Source organism: Pundamilia nyererei, unplaced genomic scaffold, assembly GCF_000239375.1.
Source record: "Pundamilia nyererei isolate P.nyererei 1_Seehausen unplaced genomic scaffold, PunNye1.0 scaffold00137, whole genome shotgun sequence".
Taxonomy (NCBI): domain Eukaryota; kingdom Metazoa; phylum Chordata; class Actinopteri; order Cichliformes; family Cichlidae; genus Pundamilia; species Pundamilia nyererei.
Genome location: NW_005187538.1, coordinates 724662 through 742156, shown reverse-complemented (window position 1 = coordinate 742156; position 17495 = coordinate 724662). Strand labels below are relative to the sequence as shown.

Below are 17495 nucleotides of genomic sequence, written 5' to 3'. Positions count from 1 at the left end.
GAGCCAACACTCCTCAAGTATGTTTTTTTCTGAGAGCTCGGGGACCGTTTTGAGCTTCCATCATGAAACTATATGTTTCATTCGTAAGTACTTGTTTGCATTGGTTTGCATACATGTTCCTGAGGAGACACTGAGACATGAGGTGAGAGGAAACCTTGGCTGAGGCTCCTGAAATTAATTGCAAATGTTGTGTAGTGTGTACATTGAAGGTTTTTGAAATGAATTAAAACCAAAATACTTGCTGGAATAAATTTGGAGATGCAGGAACACAAGTACAGCTTGAAGACTAAGGCAAGCCTCAAATTCTCAAATACAGATGTCAGCTGTGTGAGAGCACTGAATGTTTTCTTTTATGACCTATGTATTACACTTCATTTTTCAGTATGATGAGCCAAAATATCTAAATCATTGGAAAAAATCCCAGGAACAACATAAAGTAAAACACAGCAAAAAAGAAGTCTTGAGACTTTTATCGATGCCTTTCTTTGAATGTGCGTATGTTTTTTTCTTGTTTTGCTGCAGTTTTATGGAGCTGGTGACTGCTGTGAAAAACAAAGCATTTGCAGGACTCAGAAAATTAAGTACACAAATGCACAGGATTACCTGATATATAAAAACAGGTTTTAGCAGTTGGAGCATTCAGATGTGTGTTAGCATGATGCCACACTTGTTGCAGGAATGAATGTCCAAGCAAAATCACTCCGAGGTTAGAGCATGCAGCACACAGAGAGCTACATTTCAGATTCTACAGGCCTCAGTTAGTATGTTAGCTGTTAAAGTTAATGACAGTGCAATTAGAAAAAGACTGAACGAGTACGACTTGTTTGGGAGCGTTCGCAGGAGAGAGAGAAAAGACAGCTTCGGTTTGCAAAGCTGACAAACCACAAACAAACAAACAAACCACAAGATGTCTGTAGCAATATTATTTGGATAGTTAACACTGAAATAGAGATGTTTGGCCAAAATGCAAAACCCCATGTCTGAAGAAAATCAAACACAGCACATCAGGATAAGCGTTTCAACTATCACCAACCTTTAAGCACGGTGGTGGAGGGGGGATGATTGGGGCTTGTGTTGCAACCACAGGACCTGGGCACCTTGCAGTCACTCAGTTGACCATGTAATACCATCTAGTCAAATTTGAGGCCGCCAGCTAAAGCTTGGCCCAAACACGGCAGAAACTCTACAACAGAAAGGCAGAAAAAAAATAAAGTTAAATTTAAAATAATAAAGGTGGTGCGATGGGCCAGTTAGAGAGCCCAGCCTGATTGAAAACTGTAACACGGATATTAACTGTACTCATAGTTAGTTATTGTTGCAGTAATAGTGTTTCATTTACTTCTGCTTTTCTCTGAAGTGCTCACCTGTTATTCCCTTGATCCAGACGGTCCTGTTTTCTTTCATTTACGACTCCATTGCAACCAGCCAAAAATGTTATCAGCACCTCATTTACACAAAGTGTCATTTTCACAGCTGCTATTTCATTTTATTGGAGCTAGTTCATTATAACTGCTTTATCAGTTTTACCGCACTGCCAGCCTAACTGCTGTTTGTCAGTATTGTTTGCAGTGTTTCACGTGCGCTTCCAAATGCCAGCTGCTGCTATTATTATTACTGGATGCGTTCAGCTCACTTTGCATAGTCAGGTGCACAAGCCGGGGTCCAGCAGGTGAGATATGGCCTGGAATAAGTGGAGATTATCAATAAACCCATGGCGGATTTACAGCGCAGTAAAACCACAAACACTAAGAAGCTTTGTTTTAGGCCACAGAAAGCAGGGCGTCGTTTGCCAAAAGAACAAACAGCATGTTACTGGATTTTGTAGGATTTAAATTGATCCATTTCTGTTTAGGTTATTTGGTATGTAATAAGTTCATATTCCTTGAAACTATGACAAATAGTCCTGGCATACTACACCAGGCTGAGAGTACCGGGAGATGACAACAGACAGAGAGCCGAGCTCTGTTTCCCTGTAAACACTCTTGGAGTGGACTTGACAAATTGGCCATTTAGAAGCAAATCTGTCTAAATGAATGTGTGTTTCTTTCCCTGGGCACTTTGTCTCTCTAATGCAGTGTGCTGCCAGGGCGGAGAATGCCCCAGCTTTGTGGCATTTTATGAGGACAATAGTAAACCTCGATGGCTCGTCTGACTGGTTACTCCGGATGAAATACGCCTGTGGGCTGGAGATGCGCACAGAATGCCAACGGAAGGAGAGAGGAGGGTGAACACAGTCTGAGCAGTGTGAATTTAAGAGGAGAGCAGGGCAGCCAGCCAGAGGAGTTGAATGCTCTTTGTTCTGCCACATGGTTACCGATGAGTATTCCTAACTATAATCTATGTGGCGGACTGATTTGGTGATGACTCTTCATTACAAAATTTCCGAGAGCCAACAGATGAAACTATGCTTACACGTCCAGCTTGTATTTAATCCTGACTTTACACAAGCTGTTTCTGTATAAAGGATCTAATACAAAACTGGACAATGATTTTTTAATTGATACACTCCCTCTTTCTAAAATCCAAATGACACGTTTGTGTGTCCCACCCCATCTCTAGGTATAGGCTGTGAAACTCTTTAATCCTGAATCTAAACTCGCTTTAGCTGTGTCAGTAGGGAGTATGTAAAACAGAACAATGCAGGGATCTTTTAATTGATCCACACTCCCTCCTTCTGAAATCTAAAAGAAATGGGTGCATGCCCTTCCTGTGCGCCTTCCTAATTTCAACTACAATACGAGCTGACAGCTTACAACAGTTACCCACCCATCCTGCATCGGGACGTCCATGGAAACATTGTGGGACATTTCTGATGTTTCTAAAAATTACAGCCATTTCATTTATTTTGAGCTAGTGAAGTGAAAAAGTCTTCACTATTGTTCTTATTTCCAGCTCCTTCTCTTCTCTATTTTTACTTGATTAGAGTAGCTGTGCATGATTCGCAGTTCAAACTGACCTCTCTTCATTTTCTATCGGACCCTGGTGCAGTTCCTCAAATTCCCTTGTCTGAAACAAGCTGTTTTGCGTGCTCTGCCTTTAAGCGAACATTCTTCTGATTGGTTGCCCCTTGCAAACAGAAGGTTTAAAGAGCAGATGGCCGGGACTTATTTGCTGACAGCCAGAGCTGTTTGTCTGAGATGTCATCAGTAATATCTTCTCTCACTGACAACACAGGAAGCTAAAAATTGTTTTGTCGCATGCAAAGCAGTCTGAAGTCTGAGTGTTTGGCTCATTACACGTATACTGACGTCATGATTTGAAACTGAAGCTCGTGTTTACCATTGTAACAGTGTATGTATGATAGAAGATAAGGAAAAAACACATTAAAGCCACTTTTTTTTTTCCAATTAGAATACAGTCTTAATATTTTGCCACTTATTGTTTCTGCTTAGTCTTTCTTAAAGTCTGCTGGGCCTTTAACTGCTGAATGTAACAACCTGGATATTGTGCTTTGTTCCACTTTGAGTACTAAATTACTGCTGTTAGTGCACTTCTTCAAGATACTGATTCATGTCATCATCCATTACCAAGGAACACTCAACTAATGAGCAAAATAGGAACATTTAAAACTTAAGGTATTCAAAAGCAGATAAACATTTGGGTGCCAGATTTTATGATACCCTGCGTATAGTGCTTGCAACACTTCGGCAATCAATAACACAGAAGGTTAAAATAAAAATCTACAAATCACACATTTAAAATTCAGTAAATCTGCAAATGTCATTTCCTCAGTGATGCAACCGCCTGTAAACCAGCGTGCAGTTCACTTTTCTGACATAAAATGACTTCAATTTCAACAGAAAGAAAATTAAAAACAATAAATAATTGTACCACTGTGTCAACAAAAATGTGACAAGAGTCACATTTATTAGCTCGACAGACAGTGAGCTCGATACATTCCACCACCCAACTCTGCCCTTTGTTCCATAAACACTCACAGCACGTCGGCGCCCTCATACAGCAGGAATTCTTCAAATTATCTCAAAAACTAAAAGTACGCACGTTCAAGCTGACGAACACAATGACTGTGTGACAAAAGTAGGAGCCAGAGTTCATGTGCACATTCTTATTGTCAATTCAGTTCATTTAAAATGACCCTGAGCAATAATCTGTGTAAACATTTCTACATTCGCTCCAAACTCAGAAAATGGAGAAATAAAAAATTTTTTTTTGCCTCCTCTTCCATGACGTCCTCGCTCAATATGTACACAGGAGAAAATCTGTTTTATAGGCATGCTGGTGTTCTTGTTTACATACTTTTTGTTTCTGTGCATATACACGACACCAATGGTTCTCTGAAGTCATTAAATATTTGAAGCATTGCTTTATGTTTTTAACTCTTTTTTGATAATGGAGTATGACGGAGACTGTAATAGAAATAGATTTCATATATATAGTTATATACTGTATTGAGGGAGTGCATTCAGATTCTCCAGCAGTAGATATGTGGGGTGACAGCTTTTCTGCATACAGTGCGGGGCAATCGACGTGCTAAGGGAAAGACAGTGAGCAGCAGAGGTCATTCTGAGCTAAGCTCTGGATCAGTCTGCACCACTCGGCCCTCTTCTGGGTGATGTAGGCTGGGGTGATCATTTGCACAGGAAGGCGTGGCGAGCCCTCCACCCGGGCCTTCTCGCACAAGGCCTCGGCAATACAGATAACATACATGCCACAGTCATAGCTGTTCTGCTGGGATGGGCAGGGCTCCTCGACAAACAGCGCTTTCCTCCCTGCGCCCAGGAAAGGCTCCAACTTGCTGGCGATGCGCCGTGCGTGAAGTGAATTGCTGCCATTTTGAGAGTCATAGTGGGCAAAGTGGTTGGAGTTGTGATGATAAAGCAAGAGGCTCCAGTGGGACCCTCCAGCGGTCTGGTTGGAGTTGTCATTCACTGCTAGGAAGACCCAGCGACGAGAAGCAAGATCCAGTGGCTCCAGAAACAATGCCAACTCATCAGGGCAGGAAGCACATTTGATGAACTGGGTGACCTCTGGGCTGATAAAGATAACGGCTTCCCCCAGGACTCTAAAGCGCTCGGCAGCAAAGTACTCAAAAGCAAAACCAATGACTTGGTCATTAAGCCAGTACGGTCCTTCCAGTAGAGAGACATCAGAGCGCCGCAGCAGGCTGTCATGATAGCTGAGCACTACAGGATCCATCCTCCAGAGCAGTCAGAGCGTGTCAATCTGAAAATACACAGAAACGCTTTAATGCTTAGGGCTCGGCTAATTGATTCGTCAGAAATTTACTGCTCGTGTTTTCTTTAATATGAGAACTGCTTTTCTTTGTCTCGTACTGCTCTTTTCTAAAATAGGTCCAATCAGCACATACTACCTTAAGGACGCTGTGATCTCACAAGCAATATTATTTAGCAGCTGTTGATCATCTACTCAGCAGAGCAGTAATTTCACAGAATAGAAACAGGTTCAGGGAGGGGGACCAATCTGACGAATTTAAAGGCGTCATTTGGGTTTCTTAGAGAATGCAAAAGGCTTCATTCACTTCATTCTGATGCCAGTTGGCCAGTACAGCCTGACACTGGTTTCAAACATGAAGCTTTTTTTCCACAGATCTCATCCTGGACTAGTGATTCAAACGCAGTCACAGTCTGTGTTCATTTAAGCAACTCGCACAAACTGTTAAACTTCACTGAAGCTAAAGCAGACTGCCTGTTTCTGGGATCCTTGTTGACTTTCTGTTCGCTACTTTGCTTTATTACTCACTCAGACACATTAACTGGAGCCGTTTTAGCGCATTGGCCGATCAGGTTATTTTCAGAGATGTTACAGTAGCGCTTTGCTGGGCCGGGAATCCACTGCGGAGCATCACATTACTGCAATGCGTTTACTTCAGCAGGCAGCTCTCCGCTCAATCGAGCCTGCGTTTTTAGCTTGAGCTCGCTAACCGACAGTTTTTAGCGTCACTCGTAGCCAAAAAACTGAGTTAAATAGCAGACTGAGCATGCGCCACATTAACCGTTGGCTGCCAAACTGAAATACACAGTGTCCGTTAAGTGTCCTACCTGTAAATGACACATTCAAATTAAAAGTACCACGAAAACACGAGCGGTGAAGCCCCTCATTGCAATGACTATCGTAAATCGCGGCGAGAAGACCGTAACATTTTGCGACAGTGGGGTGGAGATAAGCTTGCTTGTGATTGGCTCCTTGCATTGGGGTATGGGCACGTGAGCGTTACTGAAAAACTGACATTCTGTGTCGTTACATGCAAGCACAGGAGAAGTGTCTTTCTTTGTATTTTACAGCGAATAAGGCGAGATAAAACCACGTATTTTAAAATTAAGTGAATTTCCGTCATTTTAGTCTTTTTTTAAACTCTAACATGACCCCCAAAGGTTATAATCCATTATCGGAAACCGAGAGGTGCAGTGTGGTTACTGTTGCCCTGTGTGTTTCAGGGTACTTCCGGTTGCTTCGCCCCGCCCCTCCCCTCCGTGTTTTCTCCCCTCCCATCAGCGGCGTGAACGCGCAATGCTGAGCCGCACTGATTAGCAAGACGGAGAGGAGTTTTCAGCGACCGAGCAGCGAAGAACTGCCGTTTAATTGGATTCAAACTGCGAACATGCTCGGATAAAAAGAAAAAGAAAAAAATGCTTAGGTTTTCAACGCGGAGTTGACTTTCGAGGACTTTGCTAAGAGGCAAGTGAGGCGAGTGAGAAGAAAGCAAATTATTTCAGTGGGAATGCAGGGAATTAAATAGAGACTGGGTGATTTTTTTGCGTGGCTACAAGTGTGTGTAGCTCCACGGCCAAGCCTGACAAGAAACGGGAAAACTCGAGTGCCACTTTAAATTGACTTTACAGCTCACGTCTGGAGGTAAGAGTGATGTTTAGTGATAGTTATACACTGTGGTGCGTTGGGCTGCCCCGCTGTGGGACGATAGGCGTCTGGCTGGAAGCTGCTAGTGAACCTATGATTCAGTTGTAGTCCATAAGAAACTTTATGACCTGCACTCATTTGCAGCATTGTTTTCAGTTGGCAGACTTAAGTTGTGTGTGTGTTTTGGGGTGCTCAGTCGGTGCTTTTGTTCAGTGAGGAGTCTCTGTCAGAGCTGTGTGTGTGTGTGTGTGTGATGTGAGCCTGTAAAAAGTTCTGGCTGCTCCTCACTGAGATGTCATTTCACACTACAGAGGGTGCTTACTCCAGAGCTTCAGCTGGCTGAAGGACAGTTTATAAGAATAACAACCACATGTAACATGACAAACGCAGGCTGGATTTACTTTATTCTTTCATTTTATTTGTGATAGTGCACAATACAAATTACAAAGGGCTCATTTTTATCTTCAAACCATTGACAGGGGTCGTTTTTTATCCATTACAGGCTCAAACAAGGTTTGCAAAAAACATAGGGGAACACCAATGCATGCAAAGATTGAGACTGCAAAAATAAGGATATACGTACATGAAACCGTACACAATATGTCACTGCGACATAAACCAGGTATTATGTTTTCACGGTCCTGCAGAAATGGGAGCTATTACTGCGGCAGGGTGGGGTAAGTGGTTACATGTATTATTTAGTGGAAGTCAGACAGAGCAGCTTATAATGCACTGAAGGCAATATGCACTGCAAAGCAGCTGTAATTGTACAGGGAGGTCTAATGGGGTGAAGAAGCTGCTGAATCATGGGCATTGTGTCTGTGTGTGTGTGTGCGTGTGTTTGTGGATGGAGAGCTGACTTAAGACAGATTTTACAACGGATCGCCTGGTTGTGTATCTTGAGTGCACCTGAGTGGGTTTGATCAATTTTATAGTATAGTTACTATAGTTTACCTTAAGAGACTATAGCCTAATTTTTTTAAGTTATTGGTGAGTTGATCTGCTGTGCTTACCGATTACATTAAGTCATTTTTATACCGTTTTTATGAATGGACAAATGTCACCAGAAGATCATCCAATTTGTGCAAAAAGGATGCTCCTAACGGACTTTTATTTCTATGATCATTTTAAAATATACATTTTGGTGCTAGATGATTATTGTTTAAAAAAAACAAAGGAATGAAGGTAAATGACTTAAATTCATGTTGCTGTGGGTGAGGTGCCCCTGAGAGCCTGTCCTGCCCTCAGATCAGCACAGGTGATGAGGGTAAAGTGGGCCTGTCCTGCAGGAATGTGAGGTCTGAGAAGACACAGCTGCTGCAGCACGAGAGGAAGCCGGGCTGAGACTCCAGCAACTGGTCCCTGTTGACATCTGACACCCCACAGACCCCGCTGTCTGCTATTTCTAAAGGACCGGCCTCAGTTTTGTATCACATCGGTGTGCAGTGAATGGTCTCGCAGACGCCACCTGAAAGATTGAAGCTGTGATTTAGCAGCTTAGGGCTCAGATTTGAGCACTTCAGATGAGCTAACCTCTGCTGTTGTTGGAGGCAGTCTGTGGTTTACTAGGAATACTTTAAAGAAATGTTTTTAAGTTTTTGATGGTTCGAGTTACGAATTCGCAAACCTTCATATGCAAGTAGTGTTGCTCCATGCTAAGTTTTAGCTGTTCTTTTGATCGCTACAGTCTGGGACTTAGTCAGTGCTGACTGTCATTCTCCAATAAGAAGAGCCAGTGTGTGGCCTTCCTTTGGTCCTCCTCCTTGTGTCTAACTTGAACTTAGTGCCTTTGAAATTGAAACTTTGGAAAATGAAACTGAACAGTTTTAGCCTCTCTGAGGATTTTTCAGTTCACAGTAGTTGCACATCTCAAAAGTGATGGCAGAAGCTGCACAGGATGGGAAGTGACTGTTTTTTTTATGTATAATTTAAAGCTTTTTTTTGGCAAATTAAATAATTTGAAAAAATAATACAGTAGCTCATTATTTGGCTTTCAAGATGTCATTGGGGTCTGCGTAACACTAAGATCGAATCTTTACTTACCCTTCGTTTGAAAGACCTCCTCGTAACACGTTTTATTTTTGCCATGCACAGATCTTAATAACCAGCAACAACAAAGTTGCTGCTGTTAAACACCCACAGACTGTAACTGTGATGTGATTAAAACAATGAGTTACCACTAGCTCATAGATGCTGTTTCTGCTGTTTTGTTCTCTTGAGAGTAGAACTAACAACCCTTTTGTCTTGTGACTACTTCTTTGCTCATCCACCAGAGCTCCTGTGATCTCCCATGGGCACCGTTCCTCTAGACTCTAGCATAACCTCCCAGTTATCATCCCCTGAGGTGTTACCTGCTGGACTGAATTACCTGCTGCTATCAGTCACATGCTGCAGGCTTAAAACTTCGGCATGTCCTGAAAAGTGGCGTGGCTGTGTTTTGAGATTGTGTGGCGCAAGTGATTGGCATGCACATGAAGTCATTAAAGAGGAACCTGCTTGTGTTGCACTGAACAAAGCTCTCCTTTCTTTAGTACGCCATTATATGAGGGTGGCTTTGGCCTCACAGGCTCAGCTTCCCCACGTTTTGCATTTCCCCTCATTAATTCGCCGGTGCTAACAGTAGTTGGAGTGAGATGGAGAGAGAAGAAAGTGCATTGTGTTGCTCTTTGCAATTTTGTTTATGTGAAAAAAGCCTAACTTGTTCTTTAATTAATCCTTTACAATGGGGAAACGGAGTGAACAAACAGCACTGGGCTTGCTGGAAGCTCACTTTGTATCCTCTTAAATTAAATTAAATCCTCTGTGTCTTTGTTTTGGACAGAGAAGAAAGTGTTCAAAACCTTTGTGGTTTCTTTTTTTTTTTTTTAAATTAAATGAATAGGTATGTGAATAGGGATTCTCACTTGCATCCTAATTTATTATTTGAATTTTTAAGGTTTAGATGGATTGTGGAAATTGTAATTAGAGCACAAAAACCAAAACACAGAGTTTAAGCCCCATAGAAACACTAATTTCAGAATTCTACTTTTGTCAAAGTACAGCAGTATATCTGCAAAACCTGTGCATGATGACAGAAGACTATAAGCAGGAAACTAAAGTTGTGGATTTGTGGGTGTGTGTTGTGACACAGCTGTGACAATAGCTCCTGGCCCCCTGCAGCCTCATGGTACGGACTGGACAGAGCCCATGGTTTAATCCCCAGGCATGTGCTGTTGTGTAATGTTACACAATTCTGTCCACCTACAGAGTGGTCCTACCTCGAAACCACTTAAAACTTTGAACTGACTGAGTTTATCATTTTCTTAAAGCCTTGAATATTGTTATATCAGAAGGAGACAACATTACAATAGATTTGGATATTTAACCAGCGGCAAATATAATATTAAAACCTTAGAGAAATATGATTTATGAATTGTTATTGCTGGTCTGCTGGACAGTCCAGAGGACCGGAAGAAATGAAGTTTAAAGTTCTGTCTTTGCACTACACTGCCGTTGTTATCTGTGAGAAATCCTGGCAGTTTACAGTAGTCTGTTCACTGTCAGAATGAGGCAGAAGGGGAGGAAGAGCGGAGATAGCCGTGGGTAACAGACAGCAAACAGGCTGCGATAAGGTGGATTTCGAATGCAGTCCGAGACATGCTCACTAATGGCTGGCATTCTTCTGCTGCCTAATCTTTACTGTAGTTATCAGCGCAGTAAATGAGAAGATGATGTAGGCTACTGTGAGATTATGCTTAAGTGTATCTGTTAGCTATGAAACTGTGCTCTTAAGTGTTGCCTCGTTTCACACTCACTGGCACACAGCGATGGTTGTAATTCTGAAATCTTTGATTATTTTTACATGACAGCTGTAACCAAAAACTCAGATTTATGAAAAAAAGGTGGTGGTGGTGGTGGGGGGGGGGCGCATGCACAGGTAAAAGATGTGCTTGTCATGCGTTGCTTTGTTGCTGCTAATGGACATCCTAGGTAACGGCTGTCTATTTACGACCCTGTCCTATGTCAATCAGCTGTATCATAAAAATAACTAGTTGTGCTTGAGTTGCTTCGTTTGAAGTTCAGAAACTTGAAACGCGTCCTCTTTCCGTCACCCATTGTTGCTTCAAATCATTGAACAGCTTTCTGTGGTCTCTGGTCACCACATATCTGCTAGTTACTTCCTGCGTGGACACCCCTTAAGAGCCTATAATAAATGGCGATGTATTTGATGGTAATACCTAGCCAAAGATGTTCCAGGCTCTGTCCCACGGACTAGCTGCAGGGGTCTGAACCTGATCTGACTGATGAAAATTACAGTATGGTACTCACCTGTTTCCCCAGCTTGACACCTGCCCAGTTTGAAATGGCTCAGATGAGTGGATGGAGTAAACAGACATACAATGATTCCTTTATTTGTTAGTGATTATAATCGGATCACTAGGCAGTTTTGGTGGCGTGGTTGTTAGCACTGTTGCTTCACAGCAAGAATGTCCTCGGTTTGAAGGAAGGCTTTCTGTGTGGAGTTTGCATGTTCTCTCTGGGTACTCCAATTTCCTCCCACAGTTCAAAGACATGTAGGGTAGTGGGCTTTGGTGAATTGGTGATTCTAAATTAACTATAGGTTAATAGGTGTGGATGTGAATTCAAATGAATGTCTGACTCTGTTGGCACTGTGACAGGCTCGCGACCTGTCCACAGTGTACCTAGTCTCTTACCCTAGGCAGCTAGGATATGCTCCAGGCCCCTCTGTGACCCTGAATTGGGTAAGCAGTTTCATATGCTGTAAAATACAGTTCCAGTCAGTATAAACAAGTATAATAAACTGTATGGATAACAACTTGCTACATTCATGTATCTCTTGTTTACATAAGAAAGTTTTTGTATATTTTGAGTAAGTTTGAGGGGCTGTGTGTCTATAAGAAAATAAAAAGCAGAGTTTTGTGATGATTATAATTACTTTTTGGAAATGCTGGACATTTATTTAACAGCTTCCTTTTTTTTCTTTCATTTCTTCAAATACCCCCTGACAGATCTGAAATATGCATAAACATGCATGGTCTTGTTTTATTTACTGCACTTTTGTAAATGCGCACAAGCACAGTAAAGCACGAGACATGAGTTTGTAGACAAGAAGGGACAAGTACCGAGCCCCTACGGTGAAAAGCAATATATTCTCTGTTTATATTGGTCTACTGAGAAAACAAACTTGGATATATCTTCATATTCTCTGTAGAGTTCATCCCCTGTGATAAAAAGGATGAGTCTACAAAGAGGCTGTTACCCTTTCATTCTTCTGATGAAAGTCTGCAAAAGCCAAACTACCACCAAAAATAAAAACATGAAACAATTTGTGAGCTCATTCTGACCTGAACTCTCCATCCAAAACTAGGACAGCAGGCATTTAGAGGGTACTTTCGTAGCTCACCTGCTCAGGAGAGCAAAGGTATTTGCTCCACTCAAACAGCTTCACTGATAAGTGGGCTCTTTCAGGCAGAGTGGAGGACTTGTGCTTTGTGGAGACAATAAGGACCCTGTAATCGTCTCCAGGGCGTCCAACTGGAGTCGTTTGACCACACCACTAAGCCAGCGCAGTGAATGTGTGTGATGAAACGCATCAGTGGCTAATAAGCATGAATGCAGGTGGGCGCCAAAGTAAACAAGCAGGAACATTAAACCGAACACCGAGGAGATTCAGTAGAAGTATCTCATTCTTTAATCATACGTGATCTCTAAGATTACATAAACTCTGCTTGTTGAGACTGAAACGTCAGGACAGGAGTACTTTAATAGCGTGAACTCAGTTTTAGTAATGATTAACACTGGAAGGGTACTCTGCTTGGTTTCTCTTAACACTTTGTGTGTGCAGTTGACCCGGAGGTCGTAACACTATACGTAGCCTCTCTAGAGAGTATCACCGACATCTTCCGTCATCCCCTTGAAGCCTGCAACCAAACTTGCGTTATCATCACGCTGCAAGTTCTCGCTCTCTCTCTGGTGGCTGCAGCCCTGACTGCAGCGCTGGGCTCAGATTTCAAAAAAGCCTGTGGTCTGTTCAAGGCAGAAAGACAGGAGCCATCCCCCATCCTCAGAGAAGACAGTGAGAGCCTCTGTAACACCGCCCTGTAATTACAGGTCATGTTTTTTCCTAATACGCTAAACAGATGTGCTTAGAATGATGCTTAACATTCAGACCCAGAGTTGGACTTAATGACCTGTCATTACTATCAGCTGGTGAAGGCGTATACTGTTTCCATTGCATAAACGATTTTGGAAATTGCTTTTTCACTTTGTCCGTGACAAAATGTTTGTAACTTTAATGGATCTCAGGGTGGAAAAAAATCACAGAACTAAAAAACTCGTCTTCATTTAGACAAAGGTGCAACATGTACCATTAAACCCCTTCAAAAAAAACTATTAAAGCCTGAAGGGTATGAAGACTGGCTTGTTTATTTAAGTTTTTGTAATTAGTTTGACATACTTGCTTGCATGTTTTTCCATGTGAGGTTTCAGATTGACCAGATCTGGTGCGCGGCTTTGCCGCATTTCCTTTGATTGCTGATGCCCACTTATGTATTTCATGATTCATTTTGATATCTCTCAGTGAAATAGCTCTCAGTGTAGGTGTTGAATGGCCTTAAGGCTCCTGTCTTTATCATTACGCAACGCCTCACAAAGGAGTAGTTTGGCTCTAGACTTGATCTAATTGACCATGAAGATGACACATTCATTGGTATGACTTAATATCAAAAACTAAATATTTGTATCTTTTTGTTTGTATGCTCGACTGGATCACAGGTATCCAAAATAGGAAGCACCGTTGATTTGCGATGAGCTTGTGGGCATTTTGGCACCATGCTCTCTGAGCAGCTACAGTCATTATTGCTCATCTCCACTCAGCTGTGAAAGACGAGATGAGTCCTGTTGGCATCTCTTCCTCAGAGTGTGTGTTTATGTTTGCAGACAAGATCCCAGTGCCTGTGACACTGTTATCCATTGTATTTATATATACTGTGCCTATTTAGTACATGTTTTGTGCCTACCATCTGGTTGGCCTTTACAACAGAATCACGTGCTTTACATGGTTCTTCAGGAAACATGCTAGTGTCCTAACTGCTTCCCAGCACTGTCTTCCCTGAGGCCAGGGGCAGCTGAATGGGTCTGTTTGGACTTTCTGAGGGGGAAATGGAGTGTGGATAATCTGGGTCAGTGATGCCTCCTAGACCTACACCATCTTGCTGCTCTTCTGCTTCCTTCCTCTATATCCCGTCCTCTGTCTCTGCCGTTTGCCTCCAGCACATTTTGTCCAGTTTATTAGTTATTACTGAACTTTTTAAAGACCAGTAGATATGAGAAGATAACAGATTAGATTTGACTGGTGATTCTATTTAATAGAGATCAACATGTTACATTGTTACACCAAATATCAATATTTTATTAAATAATTAAAAATACTTGGGGATACTAAAAACAAGAGTGCTCATCTCATGCACCTCCTTCCTGAGATAATATTAGCTAAACAAACTTACAATTCAACCCCCCACCCCCCCAAAAAAAAAAACACAAAACAAAACAAAAAAATCCATCACTGGAAACATTTAGTTTGACAAACCTACCTCCTAATTCAGAGCTAGCTAACGGTTTGGTCACATGAGTAAGCAATGTCGTTACATCTACAAAAACTCTGTGGCTGCCTTTTGATTGGCTGCAACATGTGGTTGCTAAATTGTTACAGTACTCGGCATATTGCAAATTGTTAAAATGAAGTCATGTACCAGGATTTTTAAGGTTTTCTCTTTATTCAATTGGGTAGGAATGTCAAAACTACTTGAATAAATGCCTTAGGGTGTTACCAAGATGGGCTACAAGATGGAACGGCTTTCTTCCAGAAGGACTTATTTTTCTTTTCATGTTCATTTCAAGTGAAACTTGGCATGTGCATGTGTTTCCATGCATGTCATACAGTTGTTTCACTTCAGGCATTCATTGTTATGCTGTAGCTTTCTGAGCTCATAAATTTCTACCAATCATAATGGTGTAAAAAGAGAGACAAAAGTGATCATATGAGCATTTTTGTAGTATGATTTCCAAGAAACTGTTAGACCGAAAACCCAAACAGCTGTTGATGATGTACCTTCCACCGGCTGGCGCCTTTTATTGTAGGGTGGTGTACTTTTCCTTTGTCGCTGGCCAAATCTAAACTGCGGGGTGATATTGATATTTCCAGAGCTAGAATGGAGTCTGAAAGGAAAAACATTTTTCCACCCTCTAAAACAATAAAATATAAACGTGAGGTCAGACCAAGAACACGGCCTTGTTTTAGACTCAACATTTTGGCCCAAGCCAAAGTAGGCTCTGCAAACAGATTTCTTCACCTACAGGTCCATAATGTGTCTGTAAAGCCTGAAATAGTGAGTAGGTAGAAAGTTCCTCAGTAAAACAAAAGCAGGAATGTTTAAAAGTGTGCATCTGCAAATTTCTGTCGAAAATCTCTGCAATTTTGTTTTGTGTCGAGTCATTTTTTGTGAAATCCCCTTTAGCTTCCTTGAAAAAACCTTCACAGTGCTGGATACTGATAACACTAATAAAACATTACTCACATTTATTTACTTTTATGACTATGACTAACGCTGATCTGGTCTGTTTATCACCAGGCAGAACATATCTGTATACTGCTGTGCTTTTCATCCTGTTCTTTGTTAAGAAACAATCAAAAGCACACGAATGGATAATAGACATGCTCTTATCCTTAGCAGATTTAGGCCAATGTGAGCAGGAGGCAGAGAAAAGCTTACTTACACCTGCATAACCCAGAGTGAAGGACCATTTAAAAAGGAACAGTTACTAAAAGATAACTGAGGAGTCCATGCCATCATGTCGTCTACTGTGGACAACGTCCATTGAATGCATGGACAAGTTTCCAAGCAGGTGTTTCGCTATCGGCTAACATGGCCAGCTCACCTACTGAACTCTAGAAACAGAAGCATGAGCATGAAGCTCGAACAGATTATTTCACGAATCCTTTTGTTTTTTACAGAATCTTTCTGTATGGGTTTCTAAGGAATGTGTTTATGTGAGGAATTACACTCATATGCTCTAATAAAGAACATTAGTGGGGAAAAAAATAATGATGTCCTGCTGATTGCAGAGTTCACACCCTGATCACACCGGCCCCGACTGTGTGGCGGGCTGCAGCTGTCAAAAATATCCCAACTGGTTGTTGCATTGTGCAAAACCCTCTCCTTTATTGGTGTTCTCCCTTTCTGTTCAAAAACTTGCTTTGTCTCCCTTTCCCCCTCGCTCCTGGTTTGAAGTGAATGCAAACAGGGTTGAATTGGAATATAACAAATCTGTATATGAGCCGTGGCTTCATTGTTTGTCCTCAATGTGAAATCTTGAACTACTTTTCTTCAAAACTCCTTTTGTTCCAACTTGTGTTGCAGTGAGTTTCCTGCTCGTAAAGTAACTGAGAGATCAATATGAAATTAGAAGCAAAGCTGAAATGGAACTTTATTAACAATGGCGTGATGGTATTGTTGTGTCGAAACCCCTTGTGCGGCCCTTCCTGTCACGCAAAGCTGCTCTCGTTGTCCGGGGAGTGGACACAGGAAGTGGAATTCTCTGTGGCGACAACAGAGGAGTGGTGCTGTTTACTCCCACTCTTTCTAGTGTGCTTTCATAGAGGCCCCCAGTGGCATTTTCTTTCTTTTTTAATATCAAGTCTCCAGAGCAGCCTGCAGTTGAACAGGTCACTTGGTCTGACTGATTTTGAGGAAAATCATCCAAAAAGGTAAATCAAAAACGTGACATGGTCATTACTTGTTGCCACTAACACAAGAGATTTAATAGTAATGAAAAAGTACCTATAACCTTTTTGTAAGAGAGTCCATGTTCCTGTTTCTTTCAGCCTGTTTTACGAGGGTCCATTAAAAATAAATACACTCGTCATTTACAAGCTTTTGACTTAACCTTGCACTTTGGATTTGTTGGTTTTTCTTTGAACCTGAAGTCACATTGAAACTTGAAGGGGAGCGGGATGGATTAGGATTTGCTGCAGCACACCTTACAATAATTAAAATGCAGTGTGCTAAAATGGTGACGAGTGAAAAGGTGCAGAATGTGCAGAGACCATAGATATCAGAGCACACAATAGCGTACAATGTGGTTTTTTGTTTTTTTTTAATAATGTTGTCCTTGAGACTCCCGCTCTGCTCTGAATTAATTTCCTTCCTCTGGTTTCTCCCTCCACTCTCTCCTTCAGGGAACAACAAGAATAGGTCCTGCATAGCAAAGTGAGGCTCTTAATTTAGCAAACGCACATGGCGTTTCCTCCAGTGACATATTTTCGTGGCAGTCGTGTCACCTGTTGGCGCTCAGCTGAAGTTAATGTGAGGGGAGTTGGTCGTCAGTCGTTGTTAATTATGGCATGGACAGCGAGTCCAGCCTGGACTTGTTTAAGCACATTTTTGATGACATTGACTTAAGTGTTTTTGTAAGACACGTTTTTTTGTGTTTTCGGTGTGTGTGATGTAAAATCAGCTGGCGATGCATGCAGTTTGTCCGATCAGCCAACCCTTTGAATGGTAACCTGTTCCACTTGTCTGTCACCTTTGTTGTCTAAACATAATCATCTGTAGACTCTTAAGATATTCTTGAGTTGTCATTCATTACGTTGTTTTTTT

The 17495-nt window shown here is 41.7% G+C and overlaps 2 protein-coding genes across 8 annotated transcripts in view; one reads left to right on the top strand and one right to left on the bottom strand.

Moving 5' to 3' along the window:
- Positions 1 to 3838: 3838 nt before the first annotated feature.
- Positions 3839 to 6215, bottom strand: senp8 (SUMO peptidase family member, NEDD8 specific). 3 transcript variants are annotated; one of them, XM_005743970.1, is made up of 2 exons: positions 6021 to 6215; positions 3839 to 5184 (listed from the first exon to the last, which is right to left on the bottom strand). In XM_005743970.1, the coding sequence occupies exon 2, from the start codon at positions 5155 to 5157 to the stop codon at positions 4492 to 4494; it is 666 nt and encodes a 221-aa protein (XP_005744027.1). In that variant the 5' UTR covers positions 5158 to 5184; positions 6021 to 6215; the 3' UTR covers positions 3839 to 4491. The 3 variants fall into 3 exon arrangements, with proteins under 3 accessions (XP_005744027.1, XP_005744029.1, XP_005744028.1); XM_005743972.1 differs by having other exon boundaries at positions 6051 to 6215; XM_005743971.1 differs by lacking the exon at positions 6021 to 6215 and adding an exon at positions 5722 to 6012.
- Positions 6216 to 6490: 275 nt separating this feature from the next.
- myo9aa (myosin IXAa) overlaps positions 6491 to 17495 on the top strand; it is a 95773-nt gene continuing 84768 nt past the window's right edge. For 4 of the 5 annotated variants that reach the window (XM_005743969.2, XM_005743967.2, XM_005743968.2 and 1 more), the window contains exon 1: positions 6491 to 6834. The gene's annotated coding sequence lies outside the window, so the exon portion shown is untranslated. Of the gene's footprint in view, positions 6835 to 16542; positions 16604 to 17495 lie in introns of those variants that run through there. The other variant, XM_005743966.1, reaches the window with a different exon arrangement.

Coding starts and splice junctions, on each gene's coding strand:
- senp8 (XM_005743970.1), bottom strand. CDS start 5,157: ATGGATCCTGTAGTGCTCAGCTATCATGACAGCCTGCTGCGGCGCTCT.